The sequence below is a fragment of the Trachurus trachurus genome, assembly GCF_905171665.1.
Source record: "Trachurus trachurus genome assembly, chromosome: 23".
Taxonomy (NCBI): domain Eukaryota; kingdom Metazoa; phylum Chordata; class Actinopteri; order Carangiformes; family Carangidae; genus Trachurus; species Trachurus trachurus.
The window spans coordinates 10,775,385-10,802,242 of NC_139912.1; the positions used below are offsets into that span (position 1 = coordinate 10,775,385).

The 26,858-nt window shown below is 40.8% G+C and overlaps 2 protein-coding genes across 2 annotated transcripts in view; one reads left to right on the forward strand and one right to left on the reverse strand.

The window, feature by feature from the left end:
- Positions 1 to 3,285: 3,285 nt before the first annotated feature.
- Positions 3,286 to 12,701, forward strand: LOC311006904 (sodium- and chloride-dependent GABA transporter 1-like; the record flags this gene model as incomplete). The annotated part of the gene is made up of 14 exons (XM_083999927.1): positions 3,286 to 3,526; positions 4,179 to 4,310; positions 5,202 to 5,302; positions 6,585 to 6,694; positions 6,810 to 6,942; positions 9,328 to 9,462; positions 9,574 to 9,677; positions 9,754 to 9,878; positions 10,275 to 10,387; positions 10,550 to 10,681; positions 10,999 to 11,101; positions 11,392 to 11,492; positions 12,284 to 12,451; positions 12,606 to 12,701. 14 exons carry the CDS (start codon positions 3,286 to 3,288, stop codon positions 12,699 to 12,701), a joined length of 1,794 nt encoding a protein of 597 aa, XP_083856053.1.
- A 4,798-nt stretch (positions 12,702 to 17,499) lies between these two features.
- Positions 17,500 to 26,858, reverse strand: part of iqsec3a (IQ motif and Sec7 domain ArfGEF 3a) — a gene marked incomplete at both ends in the record, with an annotated part of 136,957 nt that continues 127,598 nt past the window's right edge. The window contains 3 exons of the mRNA XM_083999707.1: positions 17,500 to 18,069; positions 22,575 to 22,618; positions 24,781 to 24,873. Coding sequence (XP_083855833.1) covers positions 17,500 to 18,069; positions 22,575 to 22,618; positions 24,781 to 24,873 — 707 coding nt within the window. The remainder of the gene's footprint in view (positions 18,070 to 22,574; positions 22,619 to 24,780; positions 24,874 to 26,858) is intronic.

Consider the following 26,858-nt stretch of genomic DNA (forward strand, 5'->3'; position numbering starts at 1 on the left):
GTGTAGGCTACACACACACACAAAGACACAAAGAAACTCTGAGTATCGCTAAAACACTGATTATTTTCAAAGTTCAGCAGAGGAAAGAAAATAGTTTCTTACTTTCACTTTTTGGAGGAAATATAGGACAGATCGGTCATGTTAGTGAGGACACTGGGGATGAAAATCAGATCACTTTATGTGTTGATTTTGTCACAGTCTGATATTGGCATGATCACATTTGTGGCCAAACATTTCCAGAGTGTTTGCCAGGAGTCGTTGCTGGTTTCATTTTCCAAAACTCCACGAGCCCATTCACTGTTCAGGCCCTGCTCTGTTGGGAAATACCATGGCAACGGTGCTGGCAAGGGCTGACCTCAGCTATCAGAACAAACATATACAGTATGCACAATGCATAAAACAGACATACTACACACACACACGCTGCTAGAGTTTGGCCACCAGAACTGGGCGATTGACATACAGTACCCCTCGTGGCCTCGGGGCCTCACAAGGCAGAACTGAGCAGTAATCAAAGCAGACACACAGGTCGAACTTTATTATCAACTGTTCGATAGCTGCTGAGGGAGCAGCCACAGGTCCTCCAAAATACAGTGTACGGGAAAGCTGCAAAATCAAAAGCAGCCTTTCGGGCAGCAGGAACACTGTGGCTTCCTCTGGGCCTGGAGAGTTGACTTCACATTTTTCACAGTTTTCTCAATTTGGCTTTTCTTTCTTGGCTGTTATATCGTGATTTCTGGACTTTTGTGATGCTGCTGGAGTGAACTGAAGCGGATGACCTGACGGAGGACTGGGAAGTTTGTCAGGTAGGATCCACCTTGTTCTCCCTCCTCTCTTTCATTTGCTTAAAACAGACCATTAAATATAATTAATGATTATTCATTTTGATTCTGTTAGTAGAAGTTGAGAGAGACAAAACTTTTCCCAAAAAGCTAAAACTGTCAAAAAAACCGATTAGAATCAAAGAGAGTCTCTGATGTGTTTCACATTCAGTTTGCTTTTGAGACAGATACACGTTCTCACCTAGAAAACAATTTGACAGTTTTTTTAAAAAATATATAATTTCATGGTAATATGCACATTTTAAGAAAATTACTTTTTACACAGCATGGGACATAACTCATTTTATAACATCAGGAGATACTTTGTTTGATCAATATTGATGGTACTAAGGATCACAGCCACTGTTTTAATCATCAGTGTTACTTTAGTTATTACACTTCACTGCCTTTTCACACTATATGAATATAGATTGTGTGTCTATAACATTGGCAGCTTTGGCAGTATGACTTTTTGTCAATAGCAAAAAGCTGGTCAGGTATAAATGATGCATCGGATGTCAGAAAGGCTTTTATCAGGATAAATTGCTATTAAACATAAATAAACATTTAGATATTTTGGTAAAACACAGTGAGCACCATTAGTCAGGCAGAAAGGGCAAAGAAAATTAAGTAAGGCAGGGTTTTAAATCTGTGTAACACGGTTAACAATTAAGAATATAAGGGAAAAACAGAGTGCTAGTGTGATGCTTTAAAGCTGCTTTCGGAGAGGACGTACTTGACCTCGAGCAATGGCGTGAACCGTGTTGGACAATTTCTGGGTCAATCAATGTGCAACTTCCTCCCAGTCCTCGAACTTCCTGACCATGATAACACCCAGGCATGAGATATAATTAATTTTACAAAGGCTTAAAGGTTTATTTATCATTAATCCAAATTTGATATTTTTTTTCTTTAAAACAAGGGTCCAACTCTTGTTCTGGAGCTGATTATATCCTTCGTAGCTATACCAGCCATGTGCAAGCAGGACAGGGATATTCGTGACTTGGACTTTTGGTTGAAAAGAAAGTGGTGAAACTTAAAGCAGAAGTAAGCGGAATATTTGTGTTAATATAAGTCTTAAATAGTTATATCTTCCAACGGCAATCACTTATATAGAGTGTTTGGTCTGAAACACGGGTCTGTCAGTCACTCTGCTCTGCTGTAAGCCGAGGAGAAAACTTTCCTTGTGTCCTACAACCTTTATCCAATGAGGAGAGAGAACGGCATAAAGGGGCGGTCCTCTCTGTGTGTGCAGCCAAGGGATGCGCCTGAATGTGGTGCCGTAGGGACGAGGGCGGGGACTGCTAACTCCATCGGCTGACAAGAAGTTAGCCAAAACGACCGGATCACTTACTTCTGCTTTAAGCAGTATGTTCATCAGTGTTGTTTAGTTCCTCCTGTTTCTTGTGGTATTTTGGTGACTCACTGTGAACTTGACTGTGGTGGACTGGAGAGCAAGGTGCAGCAGGAGGTGTGTCAGTAATGATTAGGATGCCACCGTTTGCAGGATGACCTGGATTGCACCACCTGCCCGCTCACATCAGGGGCAGGCAGGTGGCGAGAGGTGGTGCTACACATTCTGGGCTATTTTTGTGGCTTAAAGCTGGCGTATCCACACAGACCACCTTAAATCAAACAAAACCCATCACTGTATGCAATTATGCTCGCCTGCTTTATTTTAATCTAACTTCTTCAAGCTGTGGCACATAGAAATAACCTGCACATCAAAGGAGTAATTTCACCAATGGCATTTAAAGACACAAAAAATCAATTAGTCCAAGAAAAACTTAATCAATTAGGTTAATCAAGAGAGAAATAAATAGCAACTCAACGGATGACTGATGAATGATTTAATTGACTTAATAAGCACACATCCTCTCTGGCTCTAGCTTGTTAAATGAGAGGATTTGCTGCTGTTCTCTTGTCTCATCATGTCACTGTATCCTGAATATTTTGGATGTCTGTTTTTCATAAATAAAAGTTGACGTTGGCTTTAATAAGGTAATAGACACGACCTTTGTATCATGTTATCAGGTTTTTAAAACAGGAAGTGTTTCCTATTTGATGCCCCTGCATTATCCCTCTCTGCCTATAGTTCATGTTTACATGCGTAGAAATCTTGATTGTTTTATTTTCTCACGGATTTATGGGGCAGTTGTTAACATTACTTCTAGGGAGTCATTCTGTAAAAGGCTATTAAATATCTTACTAACAGTAAATTGTAGTTTAAATAACATTCAGTTACACAATACTGTCAAACATTCAATAAAAACATTCCTTTTTAAGCAAGATAACAGCTGAAACATCTGTGCTCTATCCTCCTCTATAGTTTTCCTGCACATTCTTCACCCTGAATCTGTCCGGCCAACGACTAAACCCGGGATAAGAGACTCAGCAGCAGAGAGTTGAACTATCACAGGCTGTGAGTGATTTTCTGACCCCGCTGGTCTGTAGCGTTCCCACTATGGGGAAGACTGGGCAGAGTACAGTGGCCTTAAATTCTCCGTCAGAGGTCAAACAAGCCATTCCCTTTGAGGAACAGGATGGTGTGGCGCCCCCTGCAGACAAACAGAAGGAAAAAGAGGAGCCACCCGACAGGGGAAGCTGGAAGGGCAAGTTTGATTTCCTGCTGTCATGTGTGGGATACGCCATCGGTTTAGGAAACGTCTGGAGGTTTCCTTATCTGTGCGGCAAGAATGGAGGGGGTAAGTGAAGGGCATAAGATCTTAGTTAACACAACATTTTGACTTGGTTATACTGGAATATTACATGTTCAGGTCTGCAAACAGTACATCATAATGGCAACATTGCACAATAGGTCACAACTAGGAAACTGTTTTATGGATATCTGCTTTAATAATGATGTGTTTGGTGTATCTCTGCATTTCCTGCAGAGACTATAACAATAAAGTATCAAATAATATATATCATGACTAAAATTGCCCTTATATAATACAATATCTAGGAATAAGGCAGGAATAAGGTATTTAACAACACTCCAGCATGCCAATCTTCAGGCAGAAATCATGGTTTAATTAACTATAAAGGGATGATATTTTGTTTCTTTTTCAGTATATAACAAAGAAAATTTGACTTTTTGTTCAAATGGTGTATTACTGTAGGTTTGAGAAAACTTGGTAAAATAAAAAATGATGGTAAAGAGAAAAATCCTCTTAGTGCAGAGTGAAATGAGCTGTCGGTTCCAGTTAAATCAGTATGACTACCACACTGACACGTTAATACGAGTTAGATTTTCAACAGGTATGAAAAAAAATCCTCTATCTAATTAGTCCCTGACATGCACATCTCCATCCTCCTAACAACTTTGTTTTTTTCTGCTTTGTGGTGGTGCATCAGGGGCCTTCCTCATCCCGTACTTTTTGACTCTGGTGTTTGCTGGGATACCTCTCTTCCTCTTGGAGACGTCTCTGGGACAGTTCACCTCGGTGGGAGGGCTGGGAGTGTGGAGACTCCTGCCCATGATGAAAGGTAAGATACTGATTAACTGGATATGTTATAATCTGATTTATGTTTACATATTCACTGTTGCCCATAAAATTGGAATAAAATACTTTTTTTTAAAAACCTGTTCTCATTAATTGATTGTGACAATGCAGTTTGTTTATTCTTCATATATCTTTTAAGAACTTTATTGATCAGTCTCTTCCAAACATATCACTGTGAAAGTTAAACCACAACAGGAACGTGTCTGAAAAAAGAAAAATTCAACTTTATGGACAAGAGTGTATATAAGTTGAGTGACATAACTGTTTCTAAGCATTGTGAGTCATGAAAAGGCTTCATTTGACTTATTGTAAGTATGATTGGAGGACTGGATGTTGTCATTTCCTTTAGTGGCTGAACCTCCTGTCAGACTGGCACATTTAATTCAGAATCTACCCTGATATTACCTTTGAAGGTATTTGAAGGCTCACATTGGAACACAAAATGGCCAAAAGGAGACAAAAACTGCAAAAAAACAAAACAAAAAAACACATCAAGACTTTAAAGACTCAAAACGAAAAACGACTGCAAAGACTCACAAAATGGCTACAAAGACATGTAAAAATCAAAAACTTTCTTCCATTTAAGAATATTTTCCTGTTCTGGTGCTTGATGGCAGCAATTATCCCACTGCCTCTGAGCTCAAAGCAGATTGCAGATTGTATCTCATGCTGGCACAGACAGCAACTGTGATGGTAACTGTGATAGTGACTGTGCCTCTGTTCCAACTGATACTCAAAACCAAGGGCAAGTAAACATTAGAAATTGCAAGATAGCAATGATAACGATTATGAAGATTATAATGAGCATAATGTTAGTTCTGTGTCGTCTAATAGCTCCTTTGCACTCTGACCCCTGCATACATGTTGTCTTCAGGTGTTGGTCTGGCTGCAGTGGTGCTGTCCTTCTGGCTCAACATCTACTACATCATCATCATCGCCTGGGCGCTCTACTACTTGTTCAACTCCTTTCGTTCAGTACGTAACATATTAAATAATCATAATCTACATGAAGGGGTTCAGACATCTTGGTATATTTTTTAATCTGTATGCATTGCCGACTTTTTTTTCCATTTTGATTACCAACTACAGACTGCAGCTAACACTAAGGACACCAAGGTCATGACCCCTTTTTCTAGTATTAAGGGTCTTAATTATTCTAAAATTTGGCAGCTTTCACTCTCATATAAATAAACAAATCAAAGTCAAATTTATTCCTGGCTGTAAAGAGAAACAGTCTTGCCATTACTAACACTTTTTTTTTTTTTTTTTAGGTTTTTAACCCAAACCTTAATCCTAGTTTCCAAAAGAAATATGAAATCTGGTACTAATCATAGTCCTGCTTACACTTATTTTAATTTGTATTTGCTGGCAGAAACCAGGAAATCCATCTCTTCACACAGTTTTTTTCTCAGCAACTGGGATGGCTGTTGGTGTCGGTGTAAATTTAGCTCATTACATTATTCTTTAAATTGTGGCTACAGTGCTGGTGCATATTACTGGGTGGACACATGAATAAAACAAAACACTCTACAGGAATGTTTGTAATAAGATACTGTAGCACCACCTCCTGCTTTAGATGGGTTACAAAAAGACAAAAAAACCTTCACATGACCTTCACATAACCCATTACAGTGGTGATTATACACACAAGTAACAAAAGGGAAAACACCGAATCCAGATCCACAGTCCTTGTCTTTCTCTGTCTCAGCTTCTCTCACGCTGCTTTTGTTGTACTCTGCGTGACCAGTCGGCTCAAAGAAGCCTGGTGACAGAAATTTAAAGACTTTGCAGTCATTGTGCAAGGGGCTCTTGTGGTGGGGAAATTGATGCTTGAGCAGCAGGCATCAAAAGACTTTGGGGGAAAAAAATCTAGTTTTCATTGTAGCTTGATGTTTTTATCTGAAGGCCAAAAACATAGTGGATTCATTAAATGTCATTCTCACTGTTGGATGGGCTGTTTCTCTGTCTGTGTCCTTTATTCTGAAGGGTCTTTGTGCTCTTTGATGCTCTTGAGTTACAAAAAACAGTCGACTGTGGAGAGTCAAGGAGACACAAGTTTTGGGGGGGCGTTTTGTTGTGTGTGAAAGAAGCACACATTCTTTTCCTCTTAGTTTGTCTTTTTAAGGAAAACAGTACAACTGATGAATCTCAGATTTTTCTGCAAAAGAAAAAAACAAATCTGAGATTGAGGAACATTTAATTCTGTGTTTTCTACTGCAGCTTGTTTGGTTAATGCATATTACATCTGTGTGTGCAGGAGCTGCCGTGGCAAAGCTGTGATAACCCCTGGAACACTGAGAAATGTTTTTGCAACTACAGCCTGACAGACACAACCAACTTGACCAGCGCTGTCACTGAGTTCTGGGAGTAAGTCAAGGCAATCTATACTCTGCGTAACAATGTGGAAGTACATGTTGAAGTTTTTTTTTTTTTTTTAGAAACTATCTATTTATCTGCATCCATTGTGTATATGTTTTTGCAGGCGTAACATGCACCAGATGTCCAGCGGTCTGGAGGAGCCAGGAGAGCTGCGCTGGCCCTTAGTGGGCACTCTGGCTCTGGCGTGGGTCCTTGTCTACTTCTCCATCTGGAAAGGAGTCGAGTGGACGGGGAAGGTCAGACACAGTCCTCAAGTTTTTCTCGGTCTTGTTTACCGCTAAAGTCTTTCTCCCTGTGCTTCTGCTACATCACACTGTCTGCTTTATCTCAGCCTCTCTGGCTTCCTCTTAGATATTAAAGTTTTAGTCATGCAAATATTACTGGACACAAAGCAGCTCAGGAGACAACTGATGTTGTTGGCTGACTGATTAAAGAGACGAGGGAAAACACAATATTCTTCGTTGTCATGGTGAACCTGCCAATATCAGTATTCAGATTAAGCATCAAGTGTTTTTCCATTACAAGTACTAGCAGGGGTTTATCACTGACCCTTTAGTCCAATGGGTCAGACCAAAACTTGACATGAATAATGACCTTCAACTGGACCTGTTTTCTCAAGAAATCTCAGTAACCCTTTAATTTACAGGCTGCTAATTACATGATAATGTCAAGAAATAGCTAATAAAATAATGATTGATTGCGTAGAAATAGCCCAGAAACACAATCAAGAGTGTGTTTGCAATCACTAACTCAATTATTGATCATAAAGTGAAGTGAATCCTCCAAGAATCATCATTTTAACATGGAGGAGGGGCTTGTTTGTCCTGGGGAGCTGTGTTGTTTGGGGCAGTAACTCTGGGACATTCACACAAGGCAAATTGCTCCTGTAGGGTGGAGCAGACTTTCCCTAACCCAAACCCAGGCAGAGTAATTCATACAAGTCATACAACAGCTGGTTTTGGGAAAGTGTGACCTTGCCCAAAATGGGGAAATCATTACTCCCTCCTGGATGGGGGTCAGTCCAAAAAAAATAACAGTGTGGTCCCTTTCTGGGGTTGATAGAAATTGGTGGCCTGCCTCATCTGAACCTCTGAAGACTCTGAAGACTGCAGGTCTGGGATCTGTGGCTGACTTTGTAGTCGTATCATCAGATTAAGGCCATATGTCTGGGAGCAGAGCTACCAACTGAGCACCACCTGCTGGTGAAATGGATCACCGTAGGTCTGCCAAACAGACTTGATGAATCCAAGCGTAGCATATGGCCTGGGAATGCCAGGCTGAGTTCGGTCCTCAACTCTCACCTCTGGAATAATTTCTCATGTATCCCAGGGAAGGCTGGGAATATGAAACCTGAGTCTGCCCTATTCAGAGCATTCGTTGTGTAGACGACTGTCTTGTCACATGGAAAGGAGCTATTTGAGGTGGTTCAGCATCTGGAAGCCAGAACACGCTGGAGAGACTTATCTGCCCTGGGAACGCTGACAATTCCCTAGGGAGGAAGTGAAATGTGTTGCTGGGGAGACGGATGTTGCTCAGCCTGCTGCCTCTGTGACCTGGCTCCAGATAAATGGTAGAAAATGGAAGAATGGCTGGAAAGTGAATTGATATGAGTCAGGAGTCTTCAATTGTAACTCAGCTTGTGCTCAACCATTCAAAAATGATGGCTTATCAGGCTCACTCACACTGCATCATTTCATATCACAGCATAACATATTAAAATATAAAATATATTTGTTTTATTAACAAGCAACTGATTTTTAATTGGTATTTACTAATAACAAAGTTGTACCAACAAATAGTTTGTTACTCTTTCCCCTTTTCTTAATTGGCTGTCGACTAAAGCGAGTCACATTATCAGTTCACATCAACACAGTGCAGAAAATGTATTAATTGGCTCCAAACAATAACCTGAAATAAAATTGGAGACGAACTGTTCTCTAGTTTATTTATTTATTTATTGTTTTTTTCTGGTTGATTTGATAGAGACGTGTTTTCAGTTTTTATTTATTTCTCAGACTGTTTATATCGGCTGTCATTTTGCTGCTTACACCCCATTTCACTTCCCACGTTTCACTAAGGTGGCGAAATAGAAAAAGTTTCAAAGGTATTATTTTATGATTCAGAGATGATAGAAAAGAAAGAGCCAAAAAAAATAAATGCAGTCTGCTTCCTGGGAGTTTGAAATCAGGATGTATGAGCAGAAACACATTTACACATTCACTGTCAGGGATAATTGGAATTTAATGTGTAGTATCTGAGAGTGGTGAGAGAAATGAATTCCCCCGAGGCCCTGGCCTTGAGAGACATTACCAATTAAGTATAATCATTATGCTACAGAACTGCTGTCCTCATTGTAATGGCTCTGGTAAGATCTCGAGGCAGAGAGAAGCCAAGGAAATATTGAAGCAGCTTACTTTCCATATACTGAGACAACAAGGTGTTCTGCATCTCTTTGATTTCTTTGAGTTGTTTGTAGTTGTGATTTGCGAAATTCCAACACAGTGCCAACAAAAAAACCTGTTTTTAATTCTGTGCAGGCCAAACAACCAGAAATCTAAAATCCTATTAACAAAGTTTATCCTCTCTCTCTCTCTCTCTCTCTCTCTCTGTGTGTCTGTCAGGTGGTGTATTTCTCCGCCACCTACCCATACTTCATGCTGTTCATCCTGTTCTTTCGAGGGGTCACTCTGCCCGGAGCTATTGATGGGATTCGCTTCTACATCACTCCAGACTTTAATAAACTCGTCCGATCTGAGGTAGACACATGCAATCACGCTACCATGTTCAGGCATTGGCGAACAGACAAACAAAGATATGAGTGTGTGTCTGTGTGTGTCTGTGTCTGTGTGTGTGTGTGGTCCCGACAGGTGTGGCTGGATGCAGCAACTCAAATCTTCTTTTCCTATGGTCTGGGCCTGGGCTCGCTCATCGCACTGGGAAGCTACAACTCTTTCAACAACGACGTCTACAAGTAGGGACACACAAAATAACACAAACCTCCATTCATCCTCCTTCTCCTATATTCATCACTGTCCATCTCTCTTCAGGGACTCCATTATAGTTTGCTGTATCAACTCCTGCACGAGCATGTTTGCTGGCTTCGTCATCTTTTCCATCGTGGGCTTTATGTCCCACATCACCAAGAAACCTGTGCAGGAATTAGCAGCGTCAGGTACAGTAGTTTAGATATATTATCTCTGAAATCAGATGCAAATTGATCAACAGAAATTGTACTATACTCAAATGGACAAAGTGTATTCATCATATTCTCTTGAGGAATCACTAGTGTCCTGTTTTTGTAAAGACAAGAGAGTAAAGACAGGTTTCATATTTGACTTTTACATGGAACAAATCCCCTCAGATGAAATGACCTGCTCTCAGTCATTTGTTTCACATTTTAATGAAGTTATCTGGCAGTAATGGAAATGTTTTCAAATGTTGGAGGCTCACAAATTCGATGCAACACAAAACCAAAATGGAAAAGCAAAAAGTAAATATGTTTGTACTCCATGTAGTGTTTTTAAAACATGTGTATGCGTGCCCTTTTAAAAAAAAAAAAAATCTTTAGGACCAGGTCTGGCTTTTCTGGCCTACCCTCAGGCCGTCACTCAGCTGCCCATGTCCTCTCTATGGGCCATCCTCTTCTTCTCCATGCTCATGATGCTGGGCCTGGACAGTCAGGTATGAACAAGCACAGGTACAGTATGACCTGTTGCTGAGCAGATGGTAATGTAATTAGATTTCACTTCCTCACCTATTGTTAATGATAAATGATTAATTACTCACCCCCAAGTATGAGCTCTCTCTCTCTGACACGTGGCTCTGAACAATGTCACGCTTTAGTTTTGCACAGTCGAAGGCTTCATCACAGCTCTGATGGATGAATATCCCATGGTGCTGAGGAAGAGGAAGAAAGTCTTCATCCTCATCGTCTGCTTCATCTCCTTCATCATCGGCTTCTCCAACATCACACAGGTGCTGCCCACACTCTGGTAGATTAGATAAATACCCTTTGATCCAGTTGATTATCATAATAGGGAATCTGTTTTGACTGTTTACCCGATGTGCTCTGTGAGCTAATACAGACTGCTGGAAAAATGTGTCTTTAAATGCAACACATGAACATTTTTCTAACACTAAGGAGAAGAACCCTGTCCTGCATTATACATAATGACAAAACGATCTCATAACAAGCGGTGGTGTACATTCATCATCCATATTTTATTCGATAAAAGGGAGGAATATTAATATTCAGCCTCTAAATTTGGTGTGTGTGTGTGTGTGTCTCCCAGGGTGGTCTGTACGTGTTCAAGCTCTTTGATTACTACTCCGCCAGTGGGATGTGTCTCCTCTTTCTCGTCTTCTTCGAAACTGTCTCCATAGCTTGGTTTTATGGTAGGTTTTTTTTTTTTTTAACCGCCTGTCTCCACTGGTTGAATGAAACCAAACGGTGCAGATTGATACCAAGTGAAACAAAAGCTGAAATGGAAAAAAAGGGCCAAGTCACCAAATGAATCATGCATGTATCTGTCCAACAGGAAATTACATCTATCTATACTCCACTTTTTGTCATAACACCCCCCGTCCAATCACGTTTCCTCTTCCTTTCTTTCACCCTGTATGCCTTTTCTTTTCTCAGTTCTTATCTCGGCCTCTTTGTCTGCCTTCCTCTCTTTATGCAACAGGAGCTGAAAGGTTTTATAAGAACATTGAAGAGATGATCGGCTATCGGCCATGTGTCTGGTGGAAGCTCTGCTGGATGTTTTTCACACCGTTGATCTGCCTGGTAGGCGGGGAATGATTATCAGTTTGATCAGTGTTTTTCCTCCCTCGTGGAGATCTATGAGGCTTCCATCAGGCTACAGCAGGTGCCAATAGGTAGAGGATGGATGATATTGTGAATTGTGGTGGTTTGTACTTCATCTCATGGTCTGTCAAGCCTCAGGGGAAATCCTGGCATTAGGTACGTCCATACTACTGCGGTGACAAAGGAAGTTTAATGTTAATGTAAATGGAAAATTAAGAGTATTCTGTCAATATAATAAAGTAGAGTTTGAGCTGTGATGTCCTCCAGCACCTGGTTTAAAAAATGTGTTTAGAAGTGAATGTTTTTAGTCAGTCAGTTAAATCCAGATTAAAACATCTCAACCACTATTAGACATTCATGGTTCCCAGAGGATGAATCCCAGCAACTCCGGAGACCCCCTGACTTTTTCCATTAACACCACCCTGAGGTTAACATTTGCTTTTTTAAGTTAAAAGCCTTGAGATCTGTTAAATAGACTTGGGATGACATTTGGAACAATTCAAAATATTGATTTTTTCAATACGGTTCAAGAACAAATTACTTTCATCCTCAGCTGTACTTTTAATTTAGCAAATATTAGCATTTTAACACGTTTATGTGACTTTAAGCATCATGGGTTCAAATGTGGCATTTGTGTGTTTTGTAGTGTTTTTATGTTTTGAGCCCTAAACTGAAGACAATTTTCTATCACAATGTGATAGACAAAGTTTTTCTACATCTGATTGTCAGAGATTTAATAGACTACTAATATATATACTTTTATACCACAGGGGGTGTTTACCTTCAGTGCCATCGAGATGACCCCTCTGACCTTGGGGAAGTATGTTTACCCAATGTGGGGCCAAGCGATTGGTTGGGTCATGGCTTTGTCCTCTATGGTGCTGATCCCCGGCTATGTCATCTTCATGTTCTGCACCACCAAGGGCAGCTTCAAACAGGTACTGTACCACCCTCCCTGCTTTCAACATGCAGTCTCTCTAGGTTAAAAAAAAGGTGTCTACACCACAGATATCTACTCTGTCCAGTTAAGAAATGTAAAGTAGGCTATGTAACCTGAACCTGACACTGATGTAACTCTCCTCACTTGACCAGCGTTGGCGGAAGATGACAACAGCCCGGGAGGTTGAAAAGCCATCGGGGCATGAAGAATTTACACACACAGGGAGCGTGGGCGAAGCTCCGGTCTAGCCAGGATTGTTCAGGTCGAAATAATCTGACTGCCATTTCCTCTGTCTGCCAGGATTTACTCTGGATGACATCGAAATTTGACAACTGAACAGATGGGAGCCTTGTACAGTGTTTTACTGTGATGTTGTCCTCCAGCTTAAATAATAATAAAGATGAGGAGGCACTTTTTAATAAATTTCAAAGATAAAATACATGTTTTGTAGTCAAATCTCTAACCACTAATTGTATTTTGTAGATCAGTTATGAACCAATGTACATACCTGTACCACATAATGTATGAAATATACTGTACTGTACCATTATGAATGTAAATCTTCCCCCTACTTGTACATTTTCTCTACAACTCAACAAAATCCGTCCTTTTTCACAAGTTTAGCACAAATATAATGAATGTGGTTGTACAGACAATGTCATGTCATGACATTTTGGTAAAACTTGATTTTAAGTATGAAATTGTGATGCATCACGGATTGAGTCAGGTAAATATCACATTCACCACTGTTAAAAGTCTGCTATATACAGTATCTATTGTCTTTGCTGATCCACACCTACAAAAACAAAAGCAAAAAGAAAACATTTGTAGCTGATATGAATGTGAATTAAAGCTATACAGGCTATTTAACATAGACTGTTACTCCATTAACACAGCTTTGATATGTATTATCTCAAGTAACAGCCTTCTTGGTGGTTTGTTTGATTAAACCATTAGAAAACTGTAAATATACGTAATTGTGTCACTATATTTAATATGTCATGTGTTTGTTTTTTTAAGTTAAATTAAATGAGTGTTTTTCATACAGTGGATGATGAGAAAGCGCAAAAAGTCTGTAAGCTTTGTCAGTTTGGGAACTATGTAAAATGACGTGTGTACGATTTTCTCATGTCAATAAAAACAAATATACATCAATAATTATCTGGTTAATCAATTACACATCAGCCTCTTGCATCATGAAGCAGTGTAGCATCAGAGAGGTCATGCTAATTACATTAAATTCAACACTGGGTGGCAGCAGAAACAAAACACTAATATATTTGTAATGAAAACAGGTGCTTTTGCCAAAATGATGTGTGTGATGAACCAAAATAGTACATTTCTAAACCACAAAACTGAAACAATTTGTAGTCAGTAGAGCTGTGAGGAATTGGTGATAGTTGATAGAAAGTTGGTGATAACGATTTATGATAATGATTTAGCGACACATTCCACATACAGCAATTGGACGAGAAATTACAACCAGGCGCAGTTTTGATGAAACTTTGGGGTACAAAATTAGAACTTGTGTTCTTATTCAGGATTTCTGTTGTGATGCAAAAATAACCAGCATTACCTAACGTGCAATTTAAAAAAAAAAACATAATTTTGACTCAACTTGAAGTAATATGAAGTGATGGCTGCTCTGAGGCCTCACAGAACCGATCAAATCCAAGAATCAAAGCAAATCATTGTGGTGAATAGACTTAAATCATCTTTAATAGCATGTTGATATACTGCAAAGACAGGTAGAGAGGGATTCAAAGTCAACTGAGGGAAGCGATGGATCACATCTGGTATAACACTCAGTTTCCACTTGTCCATCCCTAAATATGTCCATGTTCTGTCTTTTCTTTTCTTTTTTTAAATACATTTTTAAACTAGTATGAGCAAACACAGTGTTGAAGAGCCAGACAAGATCCACATGTCATTCATGAAGCAGTGCACTGGTATGGCAGAGCCCTTTTTGTCAGTTTCTTTATGAAAGTTAGCCACTACTGCGCTTCCATCTCATACGCTGAACTCCAGAAATGCTACATTAGGGTTTCCTCTCAAGCATTAAACCTGTGACTTTCAGTGTGCCTCGTACGTTTTTGTTTATTGCGCACACAAGCACGTCTGAAACCTACCGAAAACACATTGTCAAGTTAGGAAAAACTGTGCATTCATACGAAGGGCAATGAAAGACAGGGGGGACAAAAATGGCCGAACTCGCCACAGTGAGGCACAGCAACGTATCCACTTCCTGTTCCTGAAGGGGGGTGTTTGCGATCATAAGAAATTAATATATTTGTTATTTATCATTACTAATAATTTTTCGAATAACTTCATCATCTTCATCTCTGACTAATGTGCTCGCAGCAAAAATCAGTCATGCACAAACAAATTCAAGACTTTTTGGGGAACCAGAGTTCAATTGGCCTCCGAACTGATGTCATGCATGAACAAAACAAAAAAAAATAGAATAACTTTATATCTGAAAGTTGATTAAAAGAAATAAATCGAGCAATCATACAATCATCATTAACTGTTATGATGATGTTGTGTGTTAAAATTGATTATGTTAACCTTCAAAAGTCCATTCACAGCCAGTGAAAGTATGACAATAATCAAAATGTTATTTTTCATTCATTTTGAATTTCTTCTTGTGTAAGAAAAGCTGGGATGAAGAGGAAGAAAAGTCGGATCTGTTTAGGATGCTACTGTGAGGAGGTCTCTCACTCACACACACACACACACACACACACACACACACACACACACACACACACACACACACACACACACACACACACACACACACACACACACACACACACACACACACACACACACACACACACACACAGACACACACTCATGATCTCTGCCAGCCAGAACAACAGACTGATTTTTTTTCCCCCCTCTGTCTTTCCACTGGGTGAAATTGTGAGTGGAAAAGGACGGAGGGATGAGATAGAGAGACCTCCCCACAGCGGCTCTGTGATTATAAATCAACAAATCAGACAGATGGGGGTCAGATGGGAGCAGAGTTAACCGAAAATCCATTCCACAGTACCTGTTGGGGCTTATGTTTAAAAGATGGACGCATTCAGGCTGAGGCAGCCACTGACCTATTACAGAATGAAGGACGCATGACGGGGCAATAGCATTTTAAAGGGGGTAAAAGGTTGCTCGCTTGCCCCCCCCCTTCCCTACACACACTGCTTCAATGTGATATTTACAATCTAGGCTCGGGTGAAAGAGAAAGATCAGATAATGATTTTTTTTTTTTTTGCCCCATTCTTATTTAAAGCAGGCTAGCCAACAGCACAAACAATACCATTTATGCCAGCATTTGCAATGTAAGCTGTGTGTGCCTCATCTTTTTTTGGAAAATGTCAGATCGAAAGGTTAGAAGAGAGGCGAGGAGCGGGAACAAAACCTGGGACTTGTAGCGACACAACAGAGACAGTGTCTTGGATTATGTCATGGGTGGACGCAGTCCTGCATTTATCCACTGATGGAGGGGGGAGAAAACGCACACACACACACAGACACGTATGCTTCACACAAACTAAAATATAAACACAGATGTTGACATTTAACGTTGGTAGCGGAGGAGGAGGAGGATCTTCATGGTGAATTCCTGAAAAAAGCGAAGAAGCATTTCATAAACAACAGAAGACCACACAGTGTGTTGTACATAGATTTACATCTAAACGTTGAGTTGTGGTGTGTTTTTTGTTATTGGTTTTTTTTTGTGTTTTTTTAGAAAAGTCCAGACAGCAGAGTTTCAGCAGCTCAAACTAAATTTCAAAACATGGAAAACTTTCCCTCCATCGACAGATTAATGAGGTAAGAATTCCTGGGAAGTGTTAACAATATTAAATATGAGGAGTTAAAGACAAACAACAACGACAAACAGAAACAGTCCCGGCGTCGATGTTTTTGGTCTGGCAACAACAATCCGTGTGATTGGTCGCCTTTTGTTTCCTGTCATCCTTTCGCTGTAGAGTGATCTATGGAGAGCGACAACTGAGTGAGTGTTTTCTGATGATAGAGAGCCACAACACAACAGAGGGGGCAGATGACAAACACAGCTTATCGGAGGAGGGTGGTGGTGTTGTCGGGTTGTTGTTGGTTTTTTTTTTTTCTTCTTTATCCAGGGGAGTAGAGAAGAAGAGAGACGGCTCTCCATCACATAAATAAATCAGCAACAGTGCAAATGGGGAGACATTTTTTTTTTAAACGAAATATCAGTTTTGTTATTCATTTTTTGTGTTCCTTGAGGGAAAAGCGTGAAATGACTGTTTTCTCAAAGCAAAGGAGGAGTTTTGTTTGTTTTATATTTGATTTTTTTTCTCTCTCTCTCTCTCTTCTAGCCCTAGCGTTTAGTCAAGTGCAAAGAAGTCAGTGTTTAGTGGAGGCGTGTGTATTTTGGCACATGTTTTTTTTCAGTTTAAGTGTCAGCTATGCACGCACACGCACATACAGCACAGTAGGCATGAGCTTTGGGATGATAAAAGCGAAACAGAAGCCGAAGGTTCCTTGGAGCGTGTCCATCCAATACTGGAGCAATTTAACAACAAAAAAAAAAAAAAAAAAAAAAAAAGTAAGAAGAAGAAGAAAGAAAAATATATAGAGTTTGAGGGATTCACATATTTCTGTTGTTTTTGGTGGTGGTGAACACTGGAACTACAAGGACTCCAACCAGAAACCGAACATGTGTGAGCTTTTCTCTAGCAAGAGTTAAAACTGACAAAAAGTTATAGAAATTTGTTAAAACTACATAATATTTCAAAATACATGTGGAATCAAGTAAAACTTTATATATGCACTTCATTTCTCCTCATTTCTTTTAAAACCTTGATTTTTCGTTTCGTTTATTTTTTTCTTTAAATATATGCATATAAGTGTGATTTCATTTTTTCATTATAGCTCTTTCTTCAGTATGTATATATGTACATTATGTACTGTTAAATAGGTAGAAGAGGAGGGGGTGGGGGTGGTGGGGTTCTATGTGGGGTGTTTGTGTTTTAGGGGAAATAATACTAATTGATCTATTTACACCATGCTCCTAGAGCCACTTGGGGTCCGGTGTAGACTGAGGCGGGGGTCTGGGGGTATATACTGATGTGGATGGTTATAAGGTGGAGGTGGGGGAGGCAGCGGGGGCTGGTGGCCGTCGCTGCCGTGGGAGCTGTCCGGCGAGCGGACCGGGGTGGACATGGCCGACTGACTGAGCTGGTGGTGGCTGTGGTGGTGGTGGTGGTGGTGGTGCTGGTAGTGGTGGTGTGTGGGCGTTTGGCTGAGGAAGGCCTCCATGCGTCCGTGGCCGCTGTTGTCGAGCATGATGACCTTGACGATCTGTTGACACTGGATGAGTGTCTCGGGCCGCAGATCGGCCATGCTGACGGCGGGCTGGTGGTGCTGCTGGAGGTGGAGGTGGTGGGCGGGGGTGCTCGCCGCTGACTGCAGCTGCGGGTGCTGAGGTGGAGGCGCCGGCCCCTGGATTAGCCCCTGGGGCCCCTGCTGGAAAAGCAGCTCCCCCCGGTGGTTAAGAAGGGCCACGCTCTCGGGACTCCGAGCCATGCTGCTGAGCTGGTACGTCTGAAGCCTGTTGTGAATTGACACCTAGTTTAGAAAACAGCCAAGAGAACAGCATCAAATGTTATAAAACTGGTTCCTCCTCTACAATCCGTCAAGCCCTCTTTTTCTTTTCTTTTTTTCTTCTTTTTTTTGGGGGGGTGGTGAACGCACAGCACACACACACACACAGGGCATGCGTGGGGGCATAGGTGCTGGGGGTTGGTGGAGGTGTAAAACCATCGTGACTATACCGTTCACTCCCCTCCCTCCCTCCCTCCCTCCACCCCCGTAGGAAGTGGGAACAGTGTAGACTGGATGCTGGGAACACCAGTGTTAGATCAGGGAGGTTATAGGAGGGGGACAGTCAGTGGTGGGGAATGGGGGATAAGAGATTTGGTGCGACGCTAATACAGAGAGGGGCCTGGTGGTTCCAAAGGGGACACTGAGGGCCCCTGTGTCTCCCTTCCAAACCACTGTGTGGCGCTATGGTAACAGCAGACACGAGGAGGCTTGGGGAGTCGAGGGGGGTGGGGGTGGGGGGGGTAAACCAGAACATAAGACGAAGGTCATAACGAAGAAGAAGAGGGAGAAGTGGAAGAAGAGGAGGAGGAGTGGAGGTGAGCAGACTGGCAAACCACAGACGTCCACAGGCAACACTCATCAGAATGCAAACCTCCAGATGTCACATTGTTTCATCTCTCTTATTTTTCTGTTCAACGGGTTTTCCCCTGCTGTCTGTCTGCGCTCCTTTATTGTATCTTTCCTTTCAATATTTTTGTGAAGCCTCTTCTACCTTACCTCACTTTATGGCTCAGAATGCATATATGCCAGCACAATACAGGGAGGATCATCAAAATTCATGGAATGAGCACAATGTGAAATGCATGAGTATGTACTAGTAGATATAAGTAATGTAAAAAGAAAAAAAATGTGATGGAAAAACACAACCACAGCATGTTAACTTGGCATTTCTACATTTTAACTTTAATGGCTAGCTATGGTTAGCATTAAATTTAGTATGAGATTAAATTAAGATTACATTATATGACTAAATATCCTTAAATTGAAGATTAATGCATTTAAAATATTTTTTTAAAGGGCATTTTAACACATTGTGCCTCTTTCCCGGAACTTTGTGAATTCAGGCTATGTTTTTCATTAGCATTCACACAGCTGCCATGTCTAAAAATTAAAAATAGCTTATTAATAAACTGAATCTTCTAGTTATTTGACAGTTATGTTGGGTGAAGAATATATCTTAATCTCTAATAGGCCTATAATACATTTTCTTTCACTAGGCGGACTAATTAGCTACTATTCAAGATAGTCACAGAAAAAAACGACGTAGGCTATTTTGCTAACGCTATACTGTACATTCAAACAGTCAAGGTCGTTCCTCAGACTGCTGATAAATTGACCTGTGATCTGCTGTAAAGCAAGTCCTCAAACTGGTGACAGCATGAATAGCAGCATTAAACGCCAATTCTTCTGTAGAGTAATAGACATTTAATGTGAAGTATCCGAGGTACTAAAGGGCTTAGAGCAGCGTTCTCCTGTTCTCTGTTAAAGGACATTTGCTCCTATTCAATCGCCAACCACTTTTTCTCTTTGACAACTTAGTGCAAATACTTAGGAAAGTACTAAGTGAGTTATGAAGCACGTCAGATAGAGACTAAAGGATATCTCTGACTTTCTGGTGCCTTTTAAAAGTCTGATTTCTGAGTAGAAACTAACTTTGTCCCACAGATGACCGGAAGATTGTCATTGCTGGTTTTGAAGTGTCCTCATAGTAAAAGCAGTTTTAGCTTAGCTGCACTTTGTTGTTTTTTTTACTCTGAAAATTCATCAGACACCAACAGGCTATTTCATCCCTTTGTGCTATTTCTGGGATACCTTTTTCACAGATTGTCAGTGAATGCTAGGCTGTATGCTAATCAAATGACATATGACTACTTATAAGGCTTTCCAGAGGTTCTCCAACTTACACACACACTAACTCAACTTTTGTTGAGATACTTGATTATAGGAAAAAGGTATCGCCACTGAGCATGATCAGAACTTTGTTTATTTGCATGCAAAACATGTATTTTTGCAGTAAAATGCTTTGTGTTTTGAAGTGCTGCAGTTGTTTTTAGGTGCAGACTCAATGCACCCTGGGAGACAAAACCCAGGGCAAACAAAGCTTCCAAATCATTGCTGCTAATAAATCTTAATTGCTGTGAGCTCACACTGATAATCAAAGGCGACTCACATGAATCACAAAAAGCTAAATGAATCTCAATTAAAAATATGGCTGCAAGCCACAATTTACAGGGTCTAACCTTGTTGTGCTAGGAAGAAAAAGAAATACTTCAGTGCTGTTTATTAATATTTTCCTCCGAAAAGGATTGGCAGAATTAAATACTTTGACTGGAGGTGATGAGGAAAAGAGAAAACGTGTAATGTCATGAAAGACCCATTATGATGCTAAGCCCTTTTTACCCTGTTTCATCTACAATTGATCCAGGTCGTGTGGCTTGTTTGACTTATTATTATTGACTTAAGTATTGAGGTGCATGTTCCGTGCCACTGAGTATAATCAGGCTTTTTTCTGAGACAACTTGAGTTACGGCCAATTTTCTTAGCAAAGTTTTGTGTGTTATTTCCAGTTATGCTGCCAAGTTTTGTGTTTTGTGTTTCACCACATTGCAGTTCTAGTGATGGGATAAGACGGCAGATATTGATGAATAGGTCACACCGTGTATGATGATTGGAAAAATTAAGCCCTGCCCCCTAGGAGCATTTCAGTATCTCATCACTTCAGGGTCAAAACCTTAAATAAATCATGACTAAGAAAAACAAGAAAAAGAAAAAAAAGCTTTTGACTGTCTTATCATTTTCTCAGAGCTCTTTATAAGCACCCATTCTTTAATTTAGCGTTTTATTGAGCATGAATCTAACATTAGCATCTCATCACCTTTGCTTATCAAATCTTCTACAATTAACAATTTGCGTTGGGATTCATACACGCCAATAGTCATGCCTCTAGCATGAGCAGGATTCCTCTGCGTGACCCTGCTGATTTCTAAGATAAATGGGTTTCGACAGCTAATGGCTCCCCACCAGCCACTGACATTTACTCTGGGCTGCATGGCAGAGGAGAGGATGACTGGTGAAGGTAACTCAGACAACCATGAAGACTGACCTGAGGTGGAAACATGGGTGAAAAAAAAAAAATAGTGATGAGGGAAAGCCCTGGAGTCAGCTCCACATAAACGACAGATAAAAATCTCTCAATTTGGAATTGATTGAACATAAACTGCGGGCGAAGATGTAACATTTTTATTTTGTGGTTAGTGGCTTTCACATTAAGTAGTTCACCCTGAGATTCATAAAACCTCAGACCTTATTGTACAATATAACAGGCTATGAAGCGCTTTCAAATCAAAGTTGATGATGACTCCGTATTATCAGCACCAAAAGCACTTAAAGAGGGGGAGCTCCTCTATGCATAAAACAGGGAGATATTCCACTGCACAATAAAGATCCTTTTTATTTTTTATGTCTTTACATGTCTCTTGGCATGTTTGCGCTGCTGTAATTATCGTCATTCTACAGGCATTTATGGCTGTAAAGATAAAATGGCTGTGAAACCTTTCAGTTTGAAGTGTATGTAATTACTTCTGCTCTAACCAGCTCCTGAGTGGAGATTGTATTTACAGCCTTACGGATCACCAGTGAGCTGTGTGGTATTAAAAAAAGCCACTGAATGTCAAATTGACCCCGTGTATTTGGCTTTTCACTCCAACCCTCAACTCCACGCTGCCACGGAGAGGACTGGGAAAGGTTGTTTGGCGCCTCTGGACTGGCAACTGCAAAGCCCCATGGGTACTGTAGTTCAGCTTGCACTCTTGCTTGCACGAAATGTTCCCCCCTCCCCCCTCCCCTCCCTCTCTCCCTCCCTCCCAGAGGACTGGCAAAGGGTGGGGAGGTGACGACTCCGGGTCAAATGAGTGTTAAATTTATCCGCCTGCATGTTACTGTGTTAATTAAGGTCTCTCACTGCTGGATGTCTGTGCACACACACACACAGTATATGTATTCCACTCATCTACTTTTAGTAATGGCTGCTTTCTCTTTTTTCTCGAGAGGCCCTGAAGGAGTCACAATGTTTGCCAGAGCCTGTGAAACTAATGACAACCTGTTCCTTTTATGGTTCACTGATAATATTTAAGCCTCTGAGCCTGATGCATTTCCAATGTGGAGAACCTGTTCTGATTACGATTTTATTAATTTCCCCAAACCACCATGTTTTATTTTTGAGTCATTTGATCTACTATTTAGTTTGGCCGGGTTACGCCACATGCCCACAGCATTTCACCCAGCAGCACTCATTCTCTCACGCGCTCTTCACCCACTCCTGCTTGACGCCTCTAGTGCTAAATATACAGTTATTACGCTAGTCCTGGGGATTCCTATCTCATCCTGCCTTGATAAGGACACACTGCACTGACTCTCACTGCTCTGACTTACCTGCTGTTTGGGACATGGCCCTATCGCTAAGCACTTACCTCTACTGCATTGTGTCCACTTCTGTCATCTACCTCCGGGTTTCCTGAAGACATTAAGAACAAAGGAAAAGGGGACAAAAAGAGGCAGCAAAACATCTCTGTTAAACATTCATTTCCTCCTTTTTATAAATAAAATATATATTTAATCAGCTGGGGGACACTAACTTTTAGCTCTTTAGCCTCAATCTTTTTGTACAATCTAAACTATCATAGCCATCCTATATATATTTAGGGATAGATCCACATGGCCTATTGCCATAATCCCTATAGTCATAGGAGTAGGTTCATTACCTTTAATTATCGGTGCATGTTGTTTTGACATCCACGGGGCAGAGATGCGAGCTGCTCAGCGAAGACAATGGAGGTGAACAGTACAGGTCCCCTGTCCCTCACTGAACTCATTAAAGGGATAGTTCAACATTTTGGCAAATTAGCCCATTGCCATAATCCCTATAGTCATAGCAGTAGGTTCGTTACCTTTATTTGTCGGTGTAAGCTATTTTTAGAACGGAGGAGCGGAGCGGCAGGCTGTTCAGAGCTACACTATGGAGGCTAATGGAATTTCTTGGTTTCCCTCATCAAACTCATCAAATACAAAATCCCAAAACTCCAAAACGCTTTCGTGGACAAGTTGTGAGCTGCACATTCACCACGCTATGAGATAATAATAGAACGTTACGAGACAGAGTTGTTTTAGAGGTAAATTCATGCAAAACCGCTGATGCGCGTTGCGTTCAGGGACAGTTTTTCAGCAAGCAGACTCTGTATTTACCTCGAAAACGGCTCCGTTTCGTAACGTTCCATTATTATCTCATAGCGTGGTGATTGTGCAGGTCACAACTTGTCCACGAAAGCGTTTTGGAGTTTTGGGATTTTGTATTTGATGAGTTTGATGAGGGAAACCAAGAAATTCCATTAGCCTCCATAGTGTAGCTCTGAACAGCCTGCCGCTCCGCTCCTCCGTTCTAAAAATAGCTTACACCGACAAATAAAGGTAACGAACCTACTGCTATGACTATAGCGATTATGGCAATGGGCCAATTTGCCAAAATGTTGAACTATCCCTTTAAATACACAATCCAACAACTCCAAAACGCTCTCGTGGAGAAGTTGAAACCTGCACTTTTGCCATGCTATGAAATAATCATGTATAATTATGGAACATTATGACACGTAAAGCAAATACTCTGAACTCCTTGCGCTTCTGAAATCACTCTGCCCAGCAGTCGTGTCTGTCAAGAATGTAGTTCCGGCTACGCATTTGCTTCCAAAACAACTCTGTCTCGTAATGTTACATTATTATTTCATAGCTTGGCAAATGTGCAAGTCACAACTTCTCCATGAGAGTGTTTTAGAGTTGTTGGACTGTGTATTTCATGAGTTTTGAGGGACAGGGGACATGTACCGTTCACCTCTGATCGCAATACAACATGCACCAATAATTAAAGGTAATGAACCTACCTCTATGACTATAGGGATCATGGCAATAGTCGAATTTGCCAAAATGCTGAACTATCCCTTTAAGATTCTCTTTTTCACATGGTTCAAGTCAGCCAAAGATCATTTCCAGCTAACTCACAGAGTTAGCTTTGTCTGCTGAGCCAATGACAGCTGAACAGCAAACAGTAAATTCACAATTCACAATTATAGCACAGGGGCTACTTGCACAAAACACCTTCTGCCCTTTTTCCTTGTCTTAGTCTTAAACTTCAGGAATCACTTAAAGTCAGCTGCATTGTTATACAAAAGATTTCTTGTCAAAACACCAGTTGGATGAGGTAACAGCACACATTACCATGGAAACCATTGTGAGATCTTTCTTACCATTTTTCCTTTAAGAGATTCTGTGCAACATCCATTAGTAACTCTCTCAGCTAGAGGAGAAGTTAAGACTTAAGTGCCATGTTTATGTAAAATAAAAATAAGGCACTTTGCGCAAGTGGATTCAGATCCTCAGCGATCCAATTTTCTTTTCTATTTTAATGTTGGAGAGAAATGCGGTAGAGGTAGCTCCCTTTTTAAAAAATATAACATGCCGTCTCCTTCCTATTGATCGATTCATAGAACCAGCAGCGAGGCAAACTTTGTTTTCAACAGCGGGCACATTAATGCAGCCGGGGACAAGGTCTCTGCAGAGGGTTTTAAAATTAAAAAGCAACAGTGCACACACATACGCGCACGCACGCACACACACAGACACACACACCTGATGGGGAGGCCTGTTTGCCACGCAGCTCTAGCTGTGTGCCATTGTTCTTTACTGAGTGCGTCTTGGCTCCCTGCTGCTTTTCCAGTTCCCCTGCAGAGAAGAGAAGACAGAGATGATGCATCATAATCACCGTGACAGAGAGCAAGACGTAGACAGATAGATGGAGACGCTACGAGACAAAATTAACCAGCATAATTCTTTCCTTCAAAAGCATGCGCACACACACACACACACGCACACATACATATGTACATACACAAGCACTTGGCATCTTCCCCTCCCACTCTCTTCTCTAAGCTGAAAACATGACTTTCCATCTCCCTAATTAAACTCCACACTTGATGGTAATTGCATGTCATTTCCAGTCCTGATGACTAAATGTTGTTTCAGTCATCGTGATTAGAAATGACAAAATTAGAATACGCAGCCGTCTAATTTTGACATTGAACCTCAGACCTGCCAGGTGAGACACAAACTAAACTAAAATGTTAATCTCCTGGATAAAACCTCACATAAAACTATATATAGATATATATTAGGTCTGTGTTTTCCAAATAATTTTCCAATTTCTTTTTTTTTTTTTACTGGTTATGTGGTTCAGTGTTAATTAAAAAGAAAAACTGTGGTAACTGGTATTGATTTCCAACCAATCACTAGTATAACCTTGACGACAGAGATTTTCAGTTAGCTAGACAAACTGTGATATGATGAATACATTTTTTTTTGATAATTTAGTTTAAATATGGGAATTGATCAAAATGACTAAGGCTCTGCAGAACACACTGTTAACGTCTAAAGCTTTATCACAAATACATAGACGACCACTGAGGAGGAAGCAGAAAGCTGAGAGGTTTTTCTGCTGAATGAGTTTGGGGCTGAATTAAAACGATCAATTCCATTATGGTGTTTCCTCGATATGAACAGCCAGAGGAAAAAAAACAAAAAAAACACAGAAACTGTAATTTCTCTTTCCAGCCTCTTAAGAGGGGAAGCCCAAACGTAAGTGAGATTGCCACCGGCAGGTTTACTACAATAACAAACAATAAAAGAGCCATACATCTTTCCTCTCCAAATTCAGTTCCTATATTACATCTTGAGAAAGAGCATGACCTGCTTTTGTTTAGCGTTGGTCTGTCTGTTAACTTATATATTATGTCCCATCATGCAGTTTTATTTATACATGTGCACCAGGCTGTGTGTGTTTTTTGTGCACAGTTGCACTCTCGGATTGCTCCACTTGAGATAGAGACAGAGAGAGAGAGAAATAACTTCCTTCTGTCAACTCCTGCCTGTCTCCATATGTTGTTGGCTGCCCTCCCCGGGCTGCTGGCTCGCTCTCTCTCTGTCAAGGGTAGTGCAGTTGCGTCAAATCCCAGCAGGGTTGCTCTCTTTGATGCCCACTGGCAGGAGCCAGAGCCTCTGGATGCTCAGGTTTTTCCATGTGTGTCTAAGTATGCGCATGTCGTATTGTCTGGAGAATTTCATATGCACACACCAACAAAAAAAACTCTGATTGCCCGGCCCGAAAACTGGCCTCTTTTCACCTCCAATCCCCTGCCCTCCTGCAGTGTGTTTGAGCTGCAGTGCACCACAGCGAAATGCAAAAGCCGCTCTGCACTGACACGAAAGGGGGGATGCTGCCTAAAAGTTAGCAAATGATACAAAACAAGGGGCGACTCCTGACTCGTGTACCATCTGAGAGGCCTATTGATTCCCACACAGAGTATCCAGGAGTCCCGTGTAGCCTCGCACTTTCTGAGATATGAGATTATCGATTTGGTCCTAAATGCAATAGGATGTTGTCCCTTCTTTTGTCACAGGGTGCACTGACACAGGAGGAGTGCATGTAAACATCTCACTTGGCAACACATCTACAAGACTCAAATAGAAACCAAAGAGGCTTGACATAATTGAGTTAATAACATCAAACCCTAAAAATTACAAAAACATGAAGATTTATTAGCCGATTTTTTTTTTTTACTTGTATTTGGGTCACATATACTCAGAGCTGAGAGCCCATAATTGTAGCATTTGCTCACTCACTGCCCTCTTGATTATGAAAATTGCTTTGTTTA